Source organism: Dendroctonus ponderosae, unplaced genomic scaffold (genome assembly GCF_020466585.1).
Source record: "Dendroctonus ponderosae isolate FM_Combo_2020 unplaced genomic scaffold, Dpon_F_20191213v2 Dpon_F_20191213_11, whole genome shotgun sequence".
NCBI classification, from domain to species: Eukaryota; Metazoa; Arthropoda; class Insecta; order Coleoptera; family Curculionidae; genus Dendroctonus; species Dendroctonus ponderosae.
In genome coordinates, this window is record NW_026017213.1 from 7364886 (window position 1) to 7381852 (window position 16967).

Sequence of the window (16967 nt, forward strand, 5' to 3'; positions counted from 1 at the left end):
AGAAGTTTCTCAAGAACCGTTTGAGCCACAGAATTCGTTTTGGTATCGTTGGATAGAGAATTGAATGGGGGGTACATCAGACGCCATAAAGAAAACTGAACACCAGAACGGTAGATGATGGTTACTCACTCAATTGTAGTCCTGCGCTGGATAGATTTGGATGGGACTGATCCGCCGCCATAGTTCGAGCCCCGGAAACGGGCGCTGGTAGCAAAGGGGGCGGTGGTTGGGCTTGGGCGGTGTTGGCGCCGCTGCTCTTGTGGCTCCTGCTGGAGTTGCCGCCCCCGCTCGCCGAGCGTCGGCCGCTGGCCGTCGCGGCCCCTCCGCTGCTCGAGCTGGCACACGAACCCGTTGTTGTTGACGTGCCGCTTTGCCCTAATCACACACCATTTACATTAAAAAATTCTACCCCTTTTAACCCGCTTAGACAATCCTAACTGTTCCGCATCTAAAGTGTTAACTTCTTCTACTACAGTGTGCGGCAAAAATCCCAGAAGGTTGGATTGGATTGCGTTTGGTAAAGAGCGAATATTCTTGGCGCGCAAACCAGCATTTAAGTAGCTGAGTAAAGCGGCATCTACACCCGATCGTGATTGAATTTAGGCGACAAAACAAACCAACCACAGACAGTTTATAAATAAGTTCTATATTGTTGAGGCGGATTCATTTTTCGCAAACTCCTTCTTGAGTATTTTACTGGCGACTTGTGAAAAATAAAGACAGTTTGTAAGTTGCATTATTTCCCCTCAACCACATTCAACAAATATGAAGCACAGTTTTCAATCATTCGCTAAAAAGGTTATCGCTTGTTTTCCGTTCTTTCGTGGTTTGGTTCAGGTCACGCCATAAATAAATAAATAGGGCAAACACTCGTTGACGGTGAATTCAAAGATCGCAAGTTTGCAATACGGGACTCAAAACACTTGGATTTTCATCCTCAAACTGGAATTAGAAAGCCTAAGGGTTGAAGCTCACAAAAAAAACACCTGGATTATTCCGCTAAACTCGATGAGCGAATTTGGAGGGCCGTCAAACTGTCCGGATTTTACACTTCACACAAAAAGTCAACTGCCGAAGGCCCTTTTAGCTGGTACACATGGTTTGAGTTTCAAAAATCTAAAAGAGACTCTGACTTTAGGCAAGCTTCTGAAAACCGACAAAATGAATGATGACAAAAAAATAGATAAGTTTGTGACGTTATCTAGTCGCTCTTGATAATTTCAGGCTAGTTGCACAGAGCGAATGCGGACTGGTAATAATTACGTGACAAGCAATCAATTATCGAATTTATATACAAAGAATTAGTTTATCAGCGGCGGATAACGAATCAGGATGAATGCCATTAACGTTGATGATAAGACACTCAACTGGAAAACTGATGGCTGTTTCTAGTGGATCTTATTTAAAAACTCTCACTAACAAAGGTGGATCTCATTCTCTGATTTGCTTAATTACTTAAACGTTGAAGCGCAGCGAAAACAGAGCTTCGGTGCTTAAATACGCAGTGACTGATAAAGAATTAAAGCAAGACTCTCCACGACAGTGAAAATTACGTGTGGAATTCATCTCAATCAGTTTCAAACATTTTTCCGTGCCTGAAGCTTGACTTTGAATATTTTGTGCGTGAAGCCAAGGGAAGCGCAACATTGAATATAATTAGAAAAAAATCTTGTGGGTTTAACTATGACTGAGATACGAAGAAGATAAAAATTTGTTTGAAGCGACTGGAAGATGAAAAACCTGCCCAGTGTGAATGTTTTGTTGAGCGCTACTGAGCGGAGCGACGAATTCACTATTGCAGCCTATAAAAAATCGAAACTTCAGAAGATTTGAACTCAGTTTCAGCTTGTTTTCACTAGCTCAGCTCTGAATACATGCAAAGTTTTTGTTTCAGTTTGATTTTAATAAATGCATTAATTTGTGTGTCTGCTAATGACTTTAACAGTGTTAAGTTTGTCTATTCCTACCTTTGCTGCTTCTGGTAACTCGCCTCAACACAGCACCGCTCCTGGTGAGCCGGAATTGTTCTGGAGGATCAGGCGCCAAATTTGGGGCCGAATGCGCCTTGCTGCTTCTGCTAGTGGAGGCACTGCTGGCCGATGCACCCAGCGCTGCTTGTTGCCCTTTTCCCGATGCAATTCTGCGAGGAGCGAGTTTTGAATCTACTAATTTGGCCCGCTTTGGTTCTACTAACGTACCTTTTCCAGGGCTGATGCGCTTGAGTGGATGGGTTCGGTGGAGGCTTAGTTGATGGAGTGTCGAGCGCCGAAGAAGACAAGCTGGCACTTGACGAGAGCCGTGAGCTGCTGCGCAGTGAATATTTACGAATCTGAAAAAAGCGGAAAGGCATTTTAGAAGTGCTCTTTTTGGCTTGCAGCCACTGTACTCACTTGTGGATATGTATGGTTTGCGCTTGTACTTGCACCAACGTCTTCGACACCACTAAATCCTCCCTTCCTGCTCTTGTGTGCTCTTGCACTTTCGTCGCTCGCCTCTAACTCGCGCTTCAAGCCTTTCTCGCCCTTTTTACTCCTGCTGCGGCTCGGTTTCTCTTCCTCGGCCTTTGACTTGGTTTTGTTGCGGTGAGTGCTGGCGTTTCGGGAAAGGACCGGAATTTTCGAAGCAGGCGCACTATCAGGCTCTGGACTGCTATTCCTAGATAAGAGTCGCTTCCTGGTAGAGCGTTCCGCGTCCCCTACGTCTAGCAGCGAAGCTGCAGCAGCCGAATCGGAGCGCGCAGACCTGGTGGAATAAGAGACTTTATGGGAGTTTGTAGGCCCGGCAAGGTCTTCTTGGGATTTCGACCGGGGATCCAGGTGAGTTTTCTCGCTGGCGGAAGTCTTAGATTTGGCAGGCTTTACCTGGCAAAGAACATCCACTTAGGGAATAGAGCGTTGAGGCTGCAGGTGTGTCTTACTTTGCTGCCGCTGGCAGCTGATGGACGAGTTTGGCTGCTCTGAGAACTGAAGTCCACTTGAGATGCAGTCCGAAGGCGCTTGGCCTCGGCTCGCAGCTGCGATCGCAGCGCACGCTTGCGGCTAGTGCTTGCAGCAGCGAAACTGTTAGCTGGATCTGCCATAGACGAAGCGTTGTAAGCCCCTCCACTTACTGATGACACTCATTCCCTTGGGATTCAACTTGCTCTGGTTTTGTCACGCTCAGCTGAAAAGTCATCGGGATTCGTTAATAACTTGACAATTTCGAACGGAGCTGCTGGTCAAACACCAGCCACATGAAGGTTTCAGTGTCACTCAAAAGTGTTGAGCCGGCACCAGGTTCTTCTACGCGAGTTGCGATCGAACGCTGATAATTTGGAACGCAGCTGGTCGATTGGCATAAGGGAAAGTGGCCTGGCGAATATTCTGAAAGAAGTTCAGCTTCGAAGCGGAAAAAAGTTTCAAACTCACAGGGAAAAATTGATGGCGCCCAATTATTTAAAACACCGACAGCTTGAAAAGTTGGCAATTTGGAACGCAGCTGGACCACACCGGAAACGCAACCGCGGTAGAAGTTGAATGAAAATGCCGTGCATCACGTAAAGAAATTTAAATTAACCGATTCTGTGCGGGGAAAACTGATGAAAACTAAATAATTTATTTTCCCAACACGTCAACTTTGACAACAGTTTAAAAGAATGTGAAAATTTTGACAGATATTTATCTTTAAACCAAACAAATGACAGATGTCCCTTTAAATGAAGTGAATGACAGATGTGCCTTTAAATCAATCAGTTTTCCCCAACTCAAAATAGATTTTCGATCCAGGTGATTGGGGCTTTTGTGCCCGTGTTCTTGAACAGTTTTTCAGCAAATTAACCTCGATAAAGCCTTTAATAGTAGTTTTCGATACAAGGGCGAAACACGAATCATAAGTCAATATAAATAAAAATTCGCGAGTTCAAAAGTCCAAACACCCCCTGGTGGCTAAAATTATAGCAAAACCTCAACTATAATCGTAATTTGACACTTGTTTTGTTGACATTTGTGTCACATTAGTGTTTGTGGTTTGTTTTTGCAAGATTGACCAACTTTTGCAACATTTTGAAGAAATAGAAACAGGTCAAAAAGTGTGTAAGTATTGTTTTACGTTATAGATGCCATCAACTCCAATAAATAAACAAGTCTGGCAAGTCTCAATTGTTGTCAATACTCGACAACTAGTAATTTGACGTTTCGCAGGGCCACCATCGGTAGTTGAACTCGCGAATAGCCAAAAATAAAAGACGTCAACTTCATATTTAAAATTTGATGTCAATGCCATTTTTGAAACATTCACGTTTTGACGTTTGTAATTTGTCAAAAGCGTACTTTTGTAAGCGTATACAAGTGAAGCAACGAGTGTTGAAAATTCAAGTGCTGCTTTCACGGTATGGTGTTTGTATAAGTTGCATATTTTGAGAAAATTTGTTATGGCTAAAAGTGATGCTTTCGCCATCGAAAACAGTGGCGAAAGTACGTCCTTTCCACCTGGGGATCAAGAAAAAATCTTTTGTGTGCCAACTATGCATGTAAAATTAAAAAATAATTTTCGCATGCCTTAAACTACCTGCGGTAAATCTTGGACTGATAATTGACAATTTGCAACAAAAATTTACTAAAAAAATATATCCGCCTCAAACCACCTACTCAACTACCGCCCTTCTGAAGCACTAATAAGCACGTGTACTTTTTCCGCAACGCCGCAGAAGTGATCCTCAACCCTACATAAAATGGAGCAAAAGTCTTCGGGCTGTCAATTGTCTTTAAACCAAGTGAATGACAAACATATCTTTAATTTAAGTGAACGACAGATGTCTTTATATTTGAATAATCACTTTTCCCCCGCTCATAATAGATTGGTTCCAGCTGAATGAGGCCTTTGTGCCGGTTTTCTTGAATAGTTTTGCAGCAAATTAACCTCGAACACCTTCGAATGCCACATGGTAGTAAAAAGCACGTGTAGGAATATGAAAATATTAGGAAATATGCGTTTTAGAGCTGGCTTGGGTAGTAACAGGCGACTATTTAAAATGCACATAATTGAGGCATGTTAGAGCCTGTTCAACCAACTTTTAAACAAGCTTCACGCTGCTGCTGCTCAGGTACAGCTATTGTAAGCAGTAACCTTGCAGCTTTAGGGCTAGAATTACAGCAAAGAGAAAAAAGAAACTAGTTTTTAGTGACTGTCTTAAGTCTGTCTCGTAGTGACTTAACAGCCTGCAAACGTCCCGTTTTTACAATTGCGATTATGTAAATGTTATAAACAAAGAACCAATGGATGTCGCAGATGCGACATGGCCACGAAAATGAACTAAAACCGACCTACAGGTAGGGATGTTGCCATTTTCAGGGGCCAAATTAGAGATAACGATGCTCCAGCGCTTTCCGTTAGTAAACGGCATTTACACCACCCAAATGCTCTACAGCCCAGCGACTTCCTATCGAAAAAAACCGAGAAAACGCACACAATTTATCGAGTTTCCGATTTGCACCACAGACGTCGAGGTAGCAAGGAAAAATCCATATCACACAGGACAAACCTGACGACTGGATTGTTCTCGAACTAATAGGGCTAGACTTCACTAGATCATTCAGCATCACCACTCCCCTATAAACTGGACAAAGCCATCAAATCGTACTTACTGTTCGAAAAGCTGCTTCCAAATTTCACTCACAAAAACATATGATTCGATGCGCACCATCATGAAAGTCTAAAACGATGTGATAAGTGATGATAAGCCAGTTTTAGACAAGAAAGTGCAGCCTGATGCCATCTGTGTCCTCATCGGTTCGGTAACTGCTTCAAGACATCTGCACGCCACTATAACATCACGTGGCTATCGGAGGGCACATGGCGGGTGAATGACAGTAAAAACCGTTAGAACGATTTTTCAACGTTCGCCATATTTCCGGTAGTAGCAGGTTTTCCGTCGAGAACCAGGCTCGAATAAGGGCACTCTTGAATCCACACACCTACAACCGTCATTCTAGGTCTTAAAGACCCCATTTGGAGGCTTTTTCTTAGAAAATTCTACATTTGGATTTGACACATGGGCTGTGTTAAGAGCAACGTCTAAAACGTCATGAGTGTCTCCACATTACCAGGTCAGAAACATGTACGTACTTGTCGCGTTAACTACGGTCTAAGTCGGGTGGTTGTCAGAAAAGTTATCAGTTCTTTTATCTGTAAAAATGCTTTCGACGGATTTTCCTAGGAGACTTTAGTATGCGAACAGCAATTTTAAGGCCTTCAAATGCATGAGTGAATGCACAAGGATTTGTCTGAGGATGGTTGTATCAATATCGCGAAACGTCGACAGTATGAATATCCAATTATCCAATATTTTTGTTAGACACTCATTCTGATCCTATTAAACATACAGCCTCCATCCTGAAAATCGTTCGCCATTTTTCAATTATTATTGTTTAATTTATTATTAAATTTTGATTATTGTTGGTTTGATTTGATTTTGATAAGAAACACCTTAAATGAGCAGCCGTCAAAATTGTTGTCAATTGTCAAAATAAATACTGAAATATACTGCTATTATTTGTTCCTATGGAAACAATGCTGTACGTCTTAAGATTTTCCATGGCTAACTTCGATCAACTGAATTGAAAAAGTATAAATTGTGCGCAGACACTTTTTTTCGCAAAAATCCTAACGATGTTTTTGTTTGGAAGTCATTTTTCTACCAGTTTTCCTGTCAAATTAATATCATCGGAACTAGGAGTAATAGACAGTTGTCAAATTTAAGAAAAATAAAATTCGAGGAAAGCGTTCAAAACTACAATTCTTTGTCCATTTAACATTTTTCGCAAGTGCCGTAGTTTCGAAGATCTCTGTATTGGTCATCGGAAAAAGCTCACCCTGTCTACAGTGTGATTAATTATATACGCGCCCCTAGTTAAAGTTGGTAAATAAATAAGCAACAAACAGCTAAAGAAATCTGTTGGAAACAAATCCATTTTTAATTTAGACGAACAAATTTGATTCCTCTTATTGGAACATAAACACATATAATGTACGGAAAACAAAATCTGCGAACCAAGGGCGGATCCAGGGGGGTGGTCATGGGAGTCATAACCCCCCCATTCAATTCTCTATCCAACGATGCCAAAACGGATTCTCTGGCTCGAATGGTTCTTGAGAAACTTCGAAAAAAGCAGCGTTATGTTCAAGTGGATTTTCCAACTAAAAAATCCCTCGACAAATCGACAAATTCCCTATCAACGAAAGCCCCTGTGCAGGGTCAAATTTGGACTGGAAGACATGGAGAACGCTGAACAGAATACGAACTGGCGTGGCACCCGTAAAAACAAACAACCTGAAGTGGAAAACTGAGGAAGACCAACAGCGCCTCTGTGAATTGCAAATGAAAATGCCATAGACGTAGCCCGATACTGGGCAGAAASACTTTGAATRGAATRATTTCTGACTCGAAAAATTAAAAATTAAATTAACAACGATCATTTTTCTAATTTCATAGATAACAGAAGACTGTATTTTTCTACATAACCCCCCCCCTGACTTTAAAGCTGGATCCGCCCCTGCTGCGAACTCGTCGTCTATGATTATGGACGTATAGAAAAAACGTCCCCAGACGTTATCGACGTAGTCACAACAATCTGGGTGGCTTTCATCTCGGCTTGCAGCCGATCCTCCAGATCTTCGAGCAAAATCAGCTCAGACGCATTGGAGATTTCGTCTCCATCACTAAAGGGCACTCGGTTCACAGTTTTGTACATTCTGAAGAAATAGTCCATGTACTTCCTGGAAAACCCCCAAGTGAACTTTTTGAGCGTGCGCTTCAGGCCGCACGATCCTCGAAACACTCGTGCATTAAACGCGCCCATTTGAAACCGATGGGGATTGGGAATAACAGTCAGTTGCTTCAAGTTGGTGCACAGCCTCAGCCCGATCTCGAACTGTTTGTTAATGTTAAAGTCCAGCAGCTCCAGCGTTTCCAACTGGGCGCATTTGCTGATACTCTCCAAGACTACAAAGGCCTGCCATTCCGAGCACCGCTCCAGTCGAAGTCGCTTCAATGCCGGCAGAGCTTGGAGGAACTGGCCGAAACTGTTGGCCAATAACTGGCAATCGCCCAACCCCAAGGACTCCAGTCTGCAGGATTTCGGTATTTGCACGGTGTGAAGAAGCTGTAGATCCAGATTTTTCACCCCCAACAAATAGAGGTGTCTCAAGTTGCCCAAGTTGCCGAACAGGCCGTGGAAATTGTCCAACTCCCTGTTGCAATAAAGCTTCAACTCGAGCAGTCTAGGCAGTAGAAAAATTAGGTCCAGGTTCAGCTTCATGCCAGTTGCGCAGCATACAAGACTAACCCTAACCGTCTCCAGACATCGGTTCTGGTTCGGCAGCATCTTTATCAGCTGGGAGGGACAATCACTCACTTCCAACACCTTCAGCTCTCGGTTCCCTCCAAGAAACTCCCACAAATTGTCCTAAAATGCGATGGGAACTTAGTGAACGGAGTGGAGAAATCGACGGGAACTCGCCTTGGGTCCTTGCTTCTTCAGCTTGCAGTCAATCAGTTTCAAGGCGACAATGCTGCGGTCTTTATAAGCGTTCATCATTTTGGGGAAACTGACTTTGCAACCGTACAACTCGATGGAGCGCCAGAGCCTCCAATCGCACACCAGATCATGCCACAACTTGCAAACTTGCCCACATCGCATCAGCGAAAATGTGTCCAACAGCTCAAACACAAAAGGGAGAGTGTTGTAGGCGAAACGTTGCTCTTGGGCGAGTTTCTCGCCGAGATCATCGCAGTGCTCATCACTGTAACAGAAGCAATTAATCTGCTTAAAACGAAAATTACTGTGCAGATATCTTGAAATCAGTAGCGACGCTTCGCCCAAGCGGAAATAAAGCTGGCGCCGCCACTGCTTGGAATCCAACTTTCGTTGCAAACTTGGTGACAGTGTGAGCAAACGGATAAAAGATAAAATTCAATCAAAATAAGTTATCTTAAGGAACTGTAAATGATTGAAAAACGATCAATTGGACGAGGTGGAATAGTGCTAGGCCACCTCGATCGCCTGACCTAAACAATCGGGATTTTTAAAAACAAACTCCATTTGGTCTCAATTGTGTGGATAAATCAAATGAAATCGCGACACGACTTTTTGCTGGTTCCGATTTGTGCTGCCCACAAAATATCCCCCAGGGGGTATGTTCTGTGGTGCTGCCTGCTGCCGCTCCGCCTAAAAGCCGAAGTTTTTCGAGCTTGGTAATCTGTGGTTCCTCCCAAACGGGAGGAGGTGGAGCGAAATAGGCCACCTCGATCACCTGACCTACACATCGGGACTTTTAACCAGAGACAAGAAATAATTCTCTAATCTAATAATAAAAAAAAGTCTCTGTTTTAACTAGTGAGCAGAAGCAAAGGGTCCTCCCTTTCAACCGAATGAAATCCGTTCCTGAATGGTTCCTAGTTATAATTTATTGTGTCGCGACTGCTAAAAGCTGAACGGGAAGGGTTAAGACGCAAAACCAAATCAAATGAATAGTATTGCTGAATAAATTAATGTATAGCTGATTAAGCACATTCCCGGATAGATCGATTGGCAGAAGAGGGCCAATTGAATGGCCTCCAAGATCACCGGATTGAACACCCTAGACTTCTTTTTTTGGGGAAATCTCACGTCCATTGTTTATAAAACCGAAGCTGCTGATATTGATTATCTTAGAAGGCGTATTGCAGCAAAATGTCGGTCAATTCCCGATGATTTCCGAAATGTTAGAGACTTAATTATTGTTTACAGCAAACCGGGCAACATTTTGAACAATTGAATAAAAGACGCGTGAAAATAAGCTCTGTTAAGCGCAGCTTTCGCGAACAAAAGGGTTTTACACCCTGTGGATTACGAGGTCAATGTCGGCAAGCTATTATTAACATGTTTGCAACAATACCTTTCCGAAGCCGAGTAGTTATGAAAAATAGTCGTCATTAGCTGGTTGTCCCCAAAAATGGGCCGTTTATGCATTGTTTCGCTTTAATTAGCGCTTTTTAATGCTGACGTAACTCAATTGAGGAAAAAACTGGGTTAGGTAGTTTTCACGTACAAAAAATCCTTGCAAAGCCTCTGATTTATTATTAGATTCTTAACATTTACTTGATTTTTTTTAAAATTTAGGTAAAAAATCAAAATACTTCTGTCTCAATATTCACCACAATTTAAGACTCGTTGCCGAGTGACAGTTGAGACTTGTGCTTTAATTTAAGTGTACTTTAAGGGAACATTAAAAAGAAAGCCAAAATCCGCCTGAACTTTTCTACTCGCGGGTAGAGTGGGAGGTCTAAATATGAGTAGTCTGTGTTTTTTTAAGTAATCGGGCGACAGCGTTGTCAGTTAAGAATGACGGAACAGGTAGAAGCGGTAAGAAGACTCTATTGTCTTTCTTGGAATGTCAGTAGCGTCAATCTGTCCGTGTTTGATTGTGAGTTTTGAAATTGTAAACGGTCGTTTTAAAAATTTATAGAAAATGTTGGATTTCGAAGAGAAAATGTTTTAGAAACATCACCGAGAGATGTTAATGTATATGCTAGACGCTTTAATGTGCGCTTTGAAGCTGAATTGCGAACTTTAAACAACGAAAACTTGGTGGTTAGTGAGACAATTGTTGAGGGAAATGGCTGATTTTAATTTCTCGATTCCCTCAAAGTTAAGAGACTTATTAATTGAGAACGGTGATTACTTTGTTCGTAATGTGATAGTGCCAGGAAATATTCAAGCACAACTTAAAGGTATGCTGCGGTATGTCTAGATATAGGTTATATTTGTGGTTGCAGCTAACCGGGAAAGTGATGGTGTTCTTTAGGGCTCCTTAAGGTTTTTGTGCTTTTTAAATGCAAGTGCGCTTGATATTAGGCAGTTTCAGACGGAAAACATCTTGGAGCGTCCATACCAGCGGCTCAAACTTTTTTGGTGGCTGAACCCTTTTAACGGAGCCCTAAACCGTAACTAAACTAAAAGCAAAACGAGTTATATATGTATTGTTTATCAGTAAACATAGAAAAAAAGTTTTTTGGAATTAAACGAAAATTGGTAGGCAGATGTATATATAGATCGGATGTAGCAATCGATTATGGTTGCCTATCAATATTAATATTAATAAGATTTCGGAAAATACATTTTTTTCTAACGAACGTGCTACGTGAATCACCATGTATTATTATGTACCCGTAACATCTATAGGTAGGGCTTTTTTCCGGCAGTTTAATTTGATCTTAGGTAACTTTATTCTTATAGATTCCTCTTTAACAAATGTATTGGTTTTATTGTTGGCGGAGCCCTACCGTAGGCTTGGGGAGCACCGAGGCACTTTTTAATAATTTAGTAAAATTGTGTTTGCTTTATTTTTTGTGTCTACATTTATTAATTTGACAATTTAATTTAATTTTAGAAAGCAAACTGGCCTTTCAACAGGATGGCCCTGAATGGATATTGGAAAACTTCGATATCTACTTTTCTATTTTGTATCAGGATAAATCCGTTTCCTTGGAAACAGTTTACAAGTCCTATCTGATTCTCCATGCAGGTAAACGATTAGCGATCACTACTGATTTGCAATCATTATGATTAATTAGCCAGTATATTTTTCTGATTTCCAAGTCCAATAAATGTTCTAAAAACCCATTGAAGAAGTGTATATCTGTGACTTGCAGCTGTGAAGAAGTTGAGTAACTGCCTTGGGTTTTTGCTGGAAGATAAATCGAGCATCACTGAAGAAGTTCAACAAAAGTACCGCAATGTGCTCAAAATGCTGATTTACATCTACATTGAAACGATTTTGTTTGTGGAACAAGCGAATGTTACATCCGCAAAAAACCAAGGCCTGTTAAAGGGCCGTAAAAGACCGAACTCCGAGGACACTGCGGTTTTCAACTTGGACAAGAATAGTATATTAGTGTCGCTTAATAATATTTTGCAATTGGAAATAGCGCTGTTTTGGGAGCCGCCAGTGGTCGAGGAGCATTTTATTAACCTGCTTGCAGAAGTGTGCTATAAGTTTTTGGAAAACCCGCAGATAAAATTCGAGAAGTCTTTGAAGGATGAACTTTTCAACCTGATGGGTAAATCGAGCTCGCTCTCTTTTAGCACATTTAAAAACCAGCAGATTTTTAGGTTGTCTAATGAAGAGCTACAATCACAGCACAACATTTGCCATTAGAATGGCGCAGATGATCAAGGATCATGAGCATCTTATTCAGTGCCTGGCAGAAGGAACCAAATATTTGGTGGAAACTCACAATTGCAAGGGGCTGATTCACGCCCTTATACAGGAAGTAACTGAATGGCAGACTGATGAAAAGTTTCAAGACAGTCAGGTATTTCCTCTCCTCCTGGTATTTCCTTTCCTTCTCTCAAAGTCGTACATTAATTGTTTTGATGTTTTATACCGTTGGTTTACTTTGACTTGATTCGCAGGGTTCCAAGTTTTGCGGACAGTTTATAACCAGTCTGGCCGTATCTATGCCTAGCAACATGCTGCCGGAATTGTTATATCTGAACAAATTTTTGGGACACGAGGTTAGTTATTTGTGGCCATTATTTCAAACTTAATTTATTTGTTTGCGCGTTCAGTCAGCGGCATTGAGAAATTCCGTTCTGAATGTAATGACGGAAGTTATCCTACACGTTCAGGCGAAGCTGGAACTTAACAAGGAAGAAAGAGAGTACCTCAATGAGTTATTGTCGATTCTTATGGAGCATATGAGGGATAAATCAGCGCATGTCCGGTAGGTATATTTGCATGGTGTGGATTCAGCTTGAATTCAACAGTTCGAACCTTTCATTGTAAAAATCTCCCAAGGCATGCATGCTGGGCATAACGCATAGTCATGCTCTCAGTAAGACAGAATGACCGTTGAACAGTCAATTTCTCCAAACAAATGTTTTGGTTTTCAAAACTTTTAAACGATTTCAACTTGAATTTGCTAGTGGATATTTGATGTCTTTCAGAACGCGTGTCATGCAACATTTTGCGCGATTGCAAACGGAAGGTGCAATTCCACCGCACTTAGTGAATGATGTTTTGGAAAACGTCGTCAAGTACCATTTGCACGACAAAGCTGCCTTGGTCCGTAAAAGCTCAGTTGGTTGCGTTACGACGTTTCTGTCTTATAACGTGTACGGCTCACAGGCAAGTGGATCTTAAAGTGGCTCCAGTCATCAACTGAAAATAATCCATTGTTTAGCTATCGTTAAGCGAGGTGACCAAAGAGCTGGAACGTAAGAGAGAATTGCTGGACCAGCTTCAACCGCAAGTCGACCAGGTTAAATCGCTGAAGGCCAAAGAATTGGAGGCCGAGTGGCACAAGATGGTCCCCGAGTTACGGGAGTTTCTTCTGGAATTATTGCAAAACGAAGGTAATTGATTAATTGTTAAGGCGATTTTCATTTCATTTTTGGGGCGTTAGATGAAGCCGAGGAAAATTGTCCAGAAACAGGCGAAGAAGAAGCCACCGAACTAATCCGAATGTACATAGGCGACGGGAAGTATAAGGAAGCTTTGCAGATTTGGAAGCGCTCCATAAATACCGATGATAACATGGGCGAGTAAGCCATTGCTTCGCATTAATTAAAACAGAGTGAGTGCTGGACGGATCTTTTAGAAATCCCGATTCGGACAAAATTTTGGATGAGTTCTTGTCGCACCTGCAAGAAATCTATCAGGGCTTCGAAATCCTGAGCTCAGTGAAAAACGGAGCCATTCGCGACAATACCATCATAACCGAGGAAGACTTCCAAAAATTCTTGAGTTTGCGGGTGCGGAAACTTCCACACGCAGCCAATGCCAATTGATTACGTTGGTCTTTTTCAGGAAACATGCGATTATCTAACGAGGGCAGTCAACTTTCTAAAACTGATAAATATTGCAGTCGAATTAATCGTTGAACTGTTGGAAACCACCTGCATTAGCGATATGCAAGAAGCAGTTGCGTTCTTTAATGCGGCGTATCTATTTAAAATCGACAATGCTCAAGTTGGAGTCACTGGTAAGTGGAAAGCACAAAATACAGTTTTTTAACTTATATTATGAATCACCTTGTGTATTTGGTGCGTTTAGCGATGATGAAAATGATGCAATGCAACGAGGAGAATCGAAAGGATTTAATAATAGAGGCATTCAAAAACATGTACCTGAAAACCGACGCTTCCAACATGAAGTATGTAGATGCATCCGTTTTGAACGCATTGATTTTCTCGTTTTTTCGTCTTAAGGGATCATTCGATGACAGTCATCAATCGATTAATCGGCTTACTTTTATCGGCCTCTGCATATGATATGGACAATTTGGAGCTGATTATATCGGAATGGGTCCATAAAGGTAAGTTATGATTGTTCTGATGGGTTTCATTGTGATGGTAATAATCTAAAGACTGTCGTTTGACATTGTTATACATTCCCGCTAAGGTTTTTGCAAGGTGTTTTTCATTGTTTTTCCGCGCAAACCAGATAAGCTGGAAATGTGCCTGTTGGTCGCTGGACGGAGCGCATTTAAATCTAATAGTCCCACCAATTTGGCCAATCAGGCGAGTGCACTTTTGTCGGCATCAGCGGATAAAATGTCGGGCCTTCTAATAGACGCGGTCTTAAGATAAAAGCACAGCTCAACTTGTTAATGACCACGATTCCCAATAATCAAAGAACGACTAAAGGGGGATAATTTAAATATCTTGCTTATGAATTCGTCTAGTAATGTTTCCCGTCCTGAAACATATTCTCTTTGGTCATTATGAATATGAGTCGAATCTTCACTGGATTCCACAGCTGCTTTATAGCCGAAAATTGAGGGAAAGGCGTGGGTAGCAAAAAGTAGGCGGGTATTTTATAAAAACGACCCTAATAAAGCAAACTGCTATCGATTTCAGGTATTCTAGATAACAACATCATTGACATGCTGTGGCAGTATTTTACCAAAAAAGTCGACGTTAGTGATCAGTATTCCTTGGCCAGCGTGGAATTGTTGCGAATGGCAGCCTTGAAGCGTGGAACTGTGATAAGTCGCAATATAAAATTGGTCGCTTCAGTAGGTGAGCGAAGGGTGAAGTTTCAATATTTTCATCCCACTTGAAATGTATGTCTTTCAGCTTTCGCAGAAAGGGGCCGCAAAAATCTCGCGTTTCTAGGCAGCGCCTGTAATTTTCTGGCTGTGGCCGGCCGGGATAGAATCGACATTACATCGGCAGATCCGCCTTTTTCCATTAGCTGCGAAGACAGTATTTTCAGTGATCTGTTCAATATATTAACCGACACATTTTTCACTCCGCAGGAATTTTACTATCACGCCTTGGCCGGGGCGTTAGAGTTTGTTTATAAGGTTGGGGGCGTGTTAAACCCAAAGTACTGCATCTAAACCGCTTTTGTTGTAGGTGTGCGGAAAACCGCACAAGCTTTGCGAACAATTTACTAAGCAAATAGTGGAAACGTTGAAAACCCGGATATCGGACGAGGGCATCGAGGAATTTATTTACATACGAGTATGTCAACTGGTAGGGCTCGTCGCTTTGAAACACCTGAATTATTTAGACGAGACCGTGTATAAGGAACTGAAACGACGAGCAAATTACCAGATGTCCAAAAAAAATGGAAAACCAACTGAACCAAAAATGAACAAAAGTCAAAAATCTGCATCAGCCAGTAAAAAGTCGGGCAACAACACAACCACCGCAACATCAGCGGTATGCAAGTTTATCGAGAAAAAATGAAAGTTTGAAAGTAAACCGCGTTTATTTACCAGGGGGACGAATCTCGAATGGAAGGGGCTCAGGCGGAAGATCAAGACGCTGAATTCATTTTACACATCTTGGAAAAAAACACTGTCACTGGCTTGGGGCTTTTATCTCAGCTCGTTCATCCTGTTGTGAAGGTTTGCGCCAATGTCGATGTTTATGATAATTCGCTTCTACAAGGAGCCGCTGTAGTCGCCTTAATAAGGTACTTTATACCGGACTTTGTATCTCTCCAGGAGATTAATCCTAACCATGGTAAATCTATTTAAGATGCATGTTGGTATCCAGCGAGTTTTGCTTGCAAAATATTCAACTTCTGTTCACCATATTCGAGAAATCGACCCATCTGGATATAAAAAAATCTATCCTGCTGCATATTCCCGATTTACTGACCCGATTCCCCAACATCATTGAACCATGGATGCACAGAATATTCGATGGGTAAGGGATTGGATGCAGTCATTTAATTTCCAGCTTCATAAAAATTGCGGTTCCAGACTAAAAAATTCTGCGATTGAAATCAGAACGGCCACATTCTACTCGTTGTCCTGTCTTATACTGCGGGATATGATCCGGGCACATTCGCACATTCATTTGATGGTGAATGGTTTGATCGATCCCGATAAAGAGCTGAGCAGTATGTGTCGGACTTTTTTCACCACTTTGTCTCAAAAAGAGAACAACCTCTACAATATTCTACCGGATATATTTTCGCATCTGATGGAATCTGATAGTATTTCGGAAGAAAACTCGAAATATATAATGAAGTGAGTTGGATCCACTCTCGTCGCGACCGTGGGCTGATTTTCCTTTGTGAATTCGTAGATTTTTGTTCGAATTAATGGAAAAATGCAAGCACATGGGCAACTTGGTGGATCGATTCTGTGTTAAATTCAAGGAAACTGATAATATTAACCATCAGAGGCACATAGCGTACTGTTTGTCACTGATCGTGTACAATGATAAAACCTTGAGAAAGCTGCTGAATAACTTCCCGATGTACAAGCATTTGGTGCACGATTCGGATATTTATTCAAACTTCAAGACGATTTTACAAGGGTGCAGTAAGCAAGGGAAAGCGGAATTGAAGGTAAGCAATTGATAAGATCACAAAACAATTGAAACTAGTGGGTTTATAGGCCGTCGTACAATAGCATTTCTTCCTGACGTTTCGCATGCACGATTGGCTTGCATTTTCAGAGCAAGGGCGGATCCAGGGGGGGGGGA

The 16967-nt window shown here is 41.7% G+C and overlaps 3 protein-coding genes across 6 annotated transcripts in view; 1 reads left to right on the forward strand and 2 right to left on the reverse strand.

Moving 5' to 3' along the window:
• Positions 1-5726, reverse strand: part of LOC109533125 (E3 ubiquitin-protein ligase TRIP12) — a 17942-nt gene extending 12216 nt beyond the window's left edge. For 2 of the 4 annotated variants that reach the window (XM_048662574.1, XM_048662572.1), the window contains exons 1-6: positions 5622-5726; positions 2918-3162; positions 2391-2861; positions 2199-2329; positions 1968-2140; positions 130-375 (exon numbers count right to left, since the gene is read on the reverse strand). In XM_048662574.1, the coding sequence (XP_048518531.1) occupies positions 130-375; positions 1968-2140; positions 2199-2329; positions 2391-2861; positions 2918-3079 (1183 nt within the window). In that variant the 5' untranslated portion in view covers positions 3080-3162; positions 5622-5726. The other 2 variants (XM_048662575.1, XM_048662573.1) reach the window with 2 other exon arrangements.
• A 1193-nt stretch (positions 5727-6919) lies between these two features.
• Positions 6920-10268, reverse strand: LOC109533150 (F-box/LRR-repeat protein 7). Its single transcript, XM_019898400.2, has 3 exons — positions 9913-10268; positions 8496-8778; positions 6920-8441 (listed from the first exon to the last, which is right to left on the reverse strand). Exons 1-3 carry the CDS (start codon positions 9984-9986, stop codon positions 7554-7556), a joined length of 1245 nt encoding a protein of 414 aa, XP_019753959.1. The 5' UTR covers positions 9987-10268; the 3' UTR covers positions 6920-7553.
• A 141-nt stretch (positions 10269-10409) lies between these two features.
• The window catches only part of LOC109533129 (condensin complex subunit 1), a 7685-nt gene continuing 1127 nt past the window's right edge, over positions 10410-16967 (forward strand). The window contains exons 1-20 of the mRNA XM_048662468.1: positions 10410-10747; positions 11407-11541; positions 11669-12076; positions 12129-12331; positions 12432-12533; positions 12588-12742; positions 12966-13146; positions 13202-13373; positions 13424-13562; positions 13619-13772; positions 13828-14002; positions 14074-14173; positions 14229-14335; positions 14880-15041; positions 15099-15328; positions 15381-15689; positions 15749-15945; positions 16011-16181; positions 16238-16507; positions 16566-16830. Of these exons, the coding sequence (XP_048518425.1) occupies positions 10633-10747; positions 11407-11541; positions 11669-12076; positions 12129-12331; positions 12432-12533; positions 12588-12742; positions 12966-13146; positions 13202-13373; positions 13424-13562; positions 13619-13772; positions 13828-14002; positions 14074-14173; positions 14229-14335; positions 14880-15041; positions 15099-15328; positions 15381-15689; positions 15749-15945; positions 16011-16181; positions 16238-16507; positions 16566-16830 (3750 nt within the window). The 5' untranslated portion in view covers positions 10410-10632. The remainder of the gene's footprint in view (positions 10748-11406; positions 11542-11668; positions 12077-12128; positions 12332-12431; positions 12534-12587; positions 12743-12965; positions 13147-13201; positions 13374-13423; positions 13563-13618; positions 13773-13827; positions 14003-14073; positions 14174-14228; positions 14336-14879; positions 15042-15098; positions 15329-15380; positions 15690-15748; positions 15946-16010; positions 16182-16237; positions 16508-16565; positions 16831-16967) is intronic.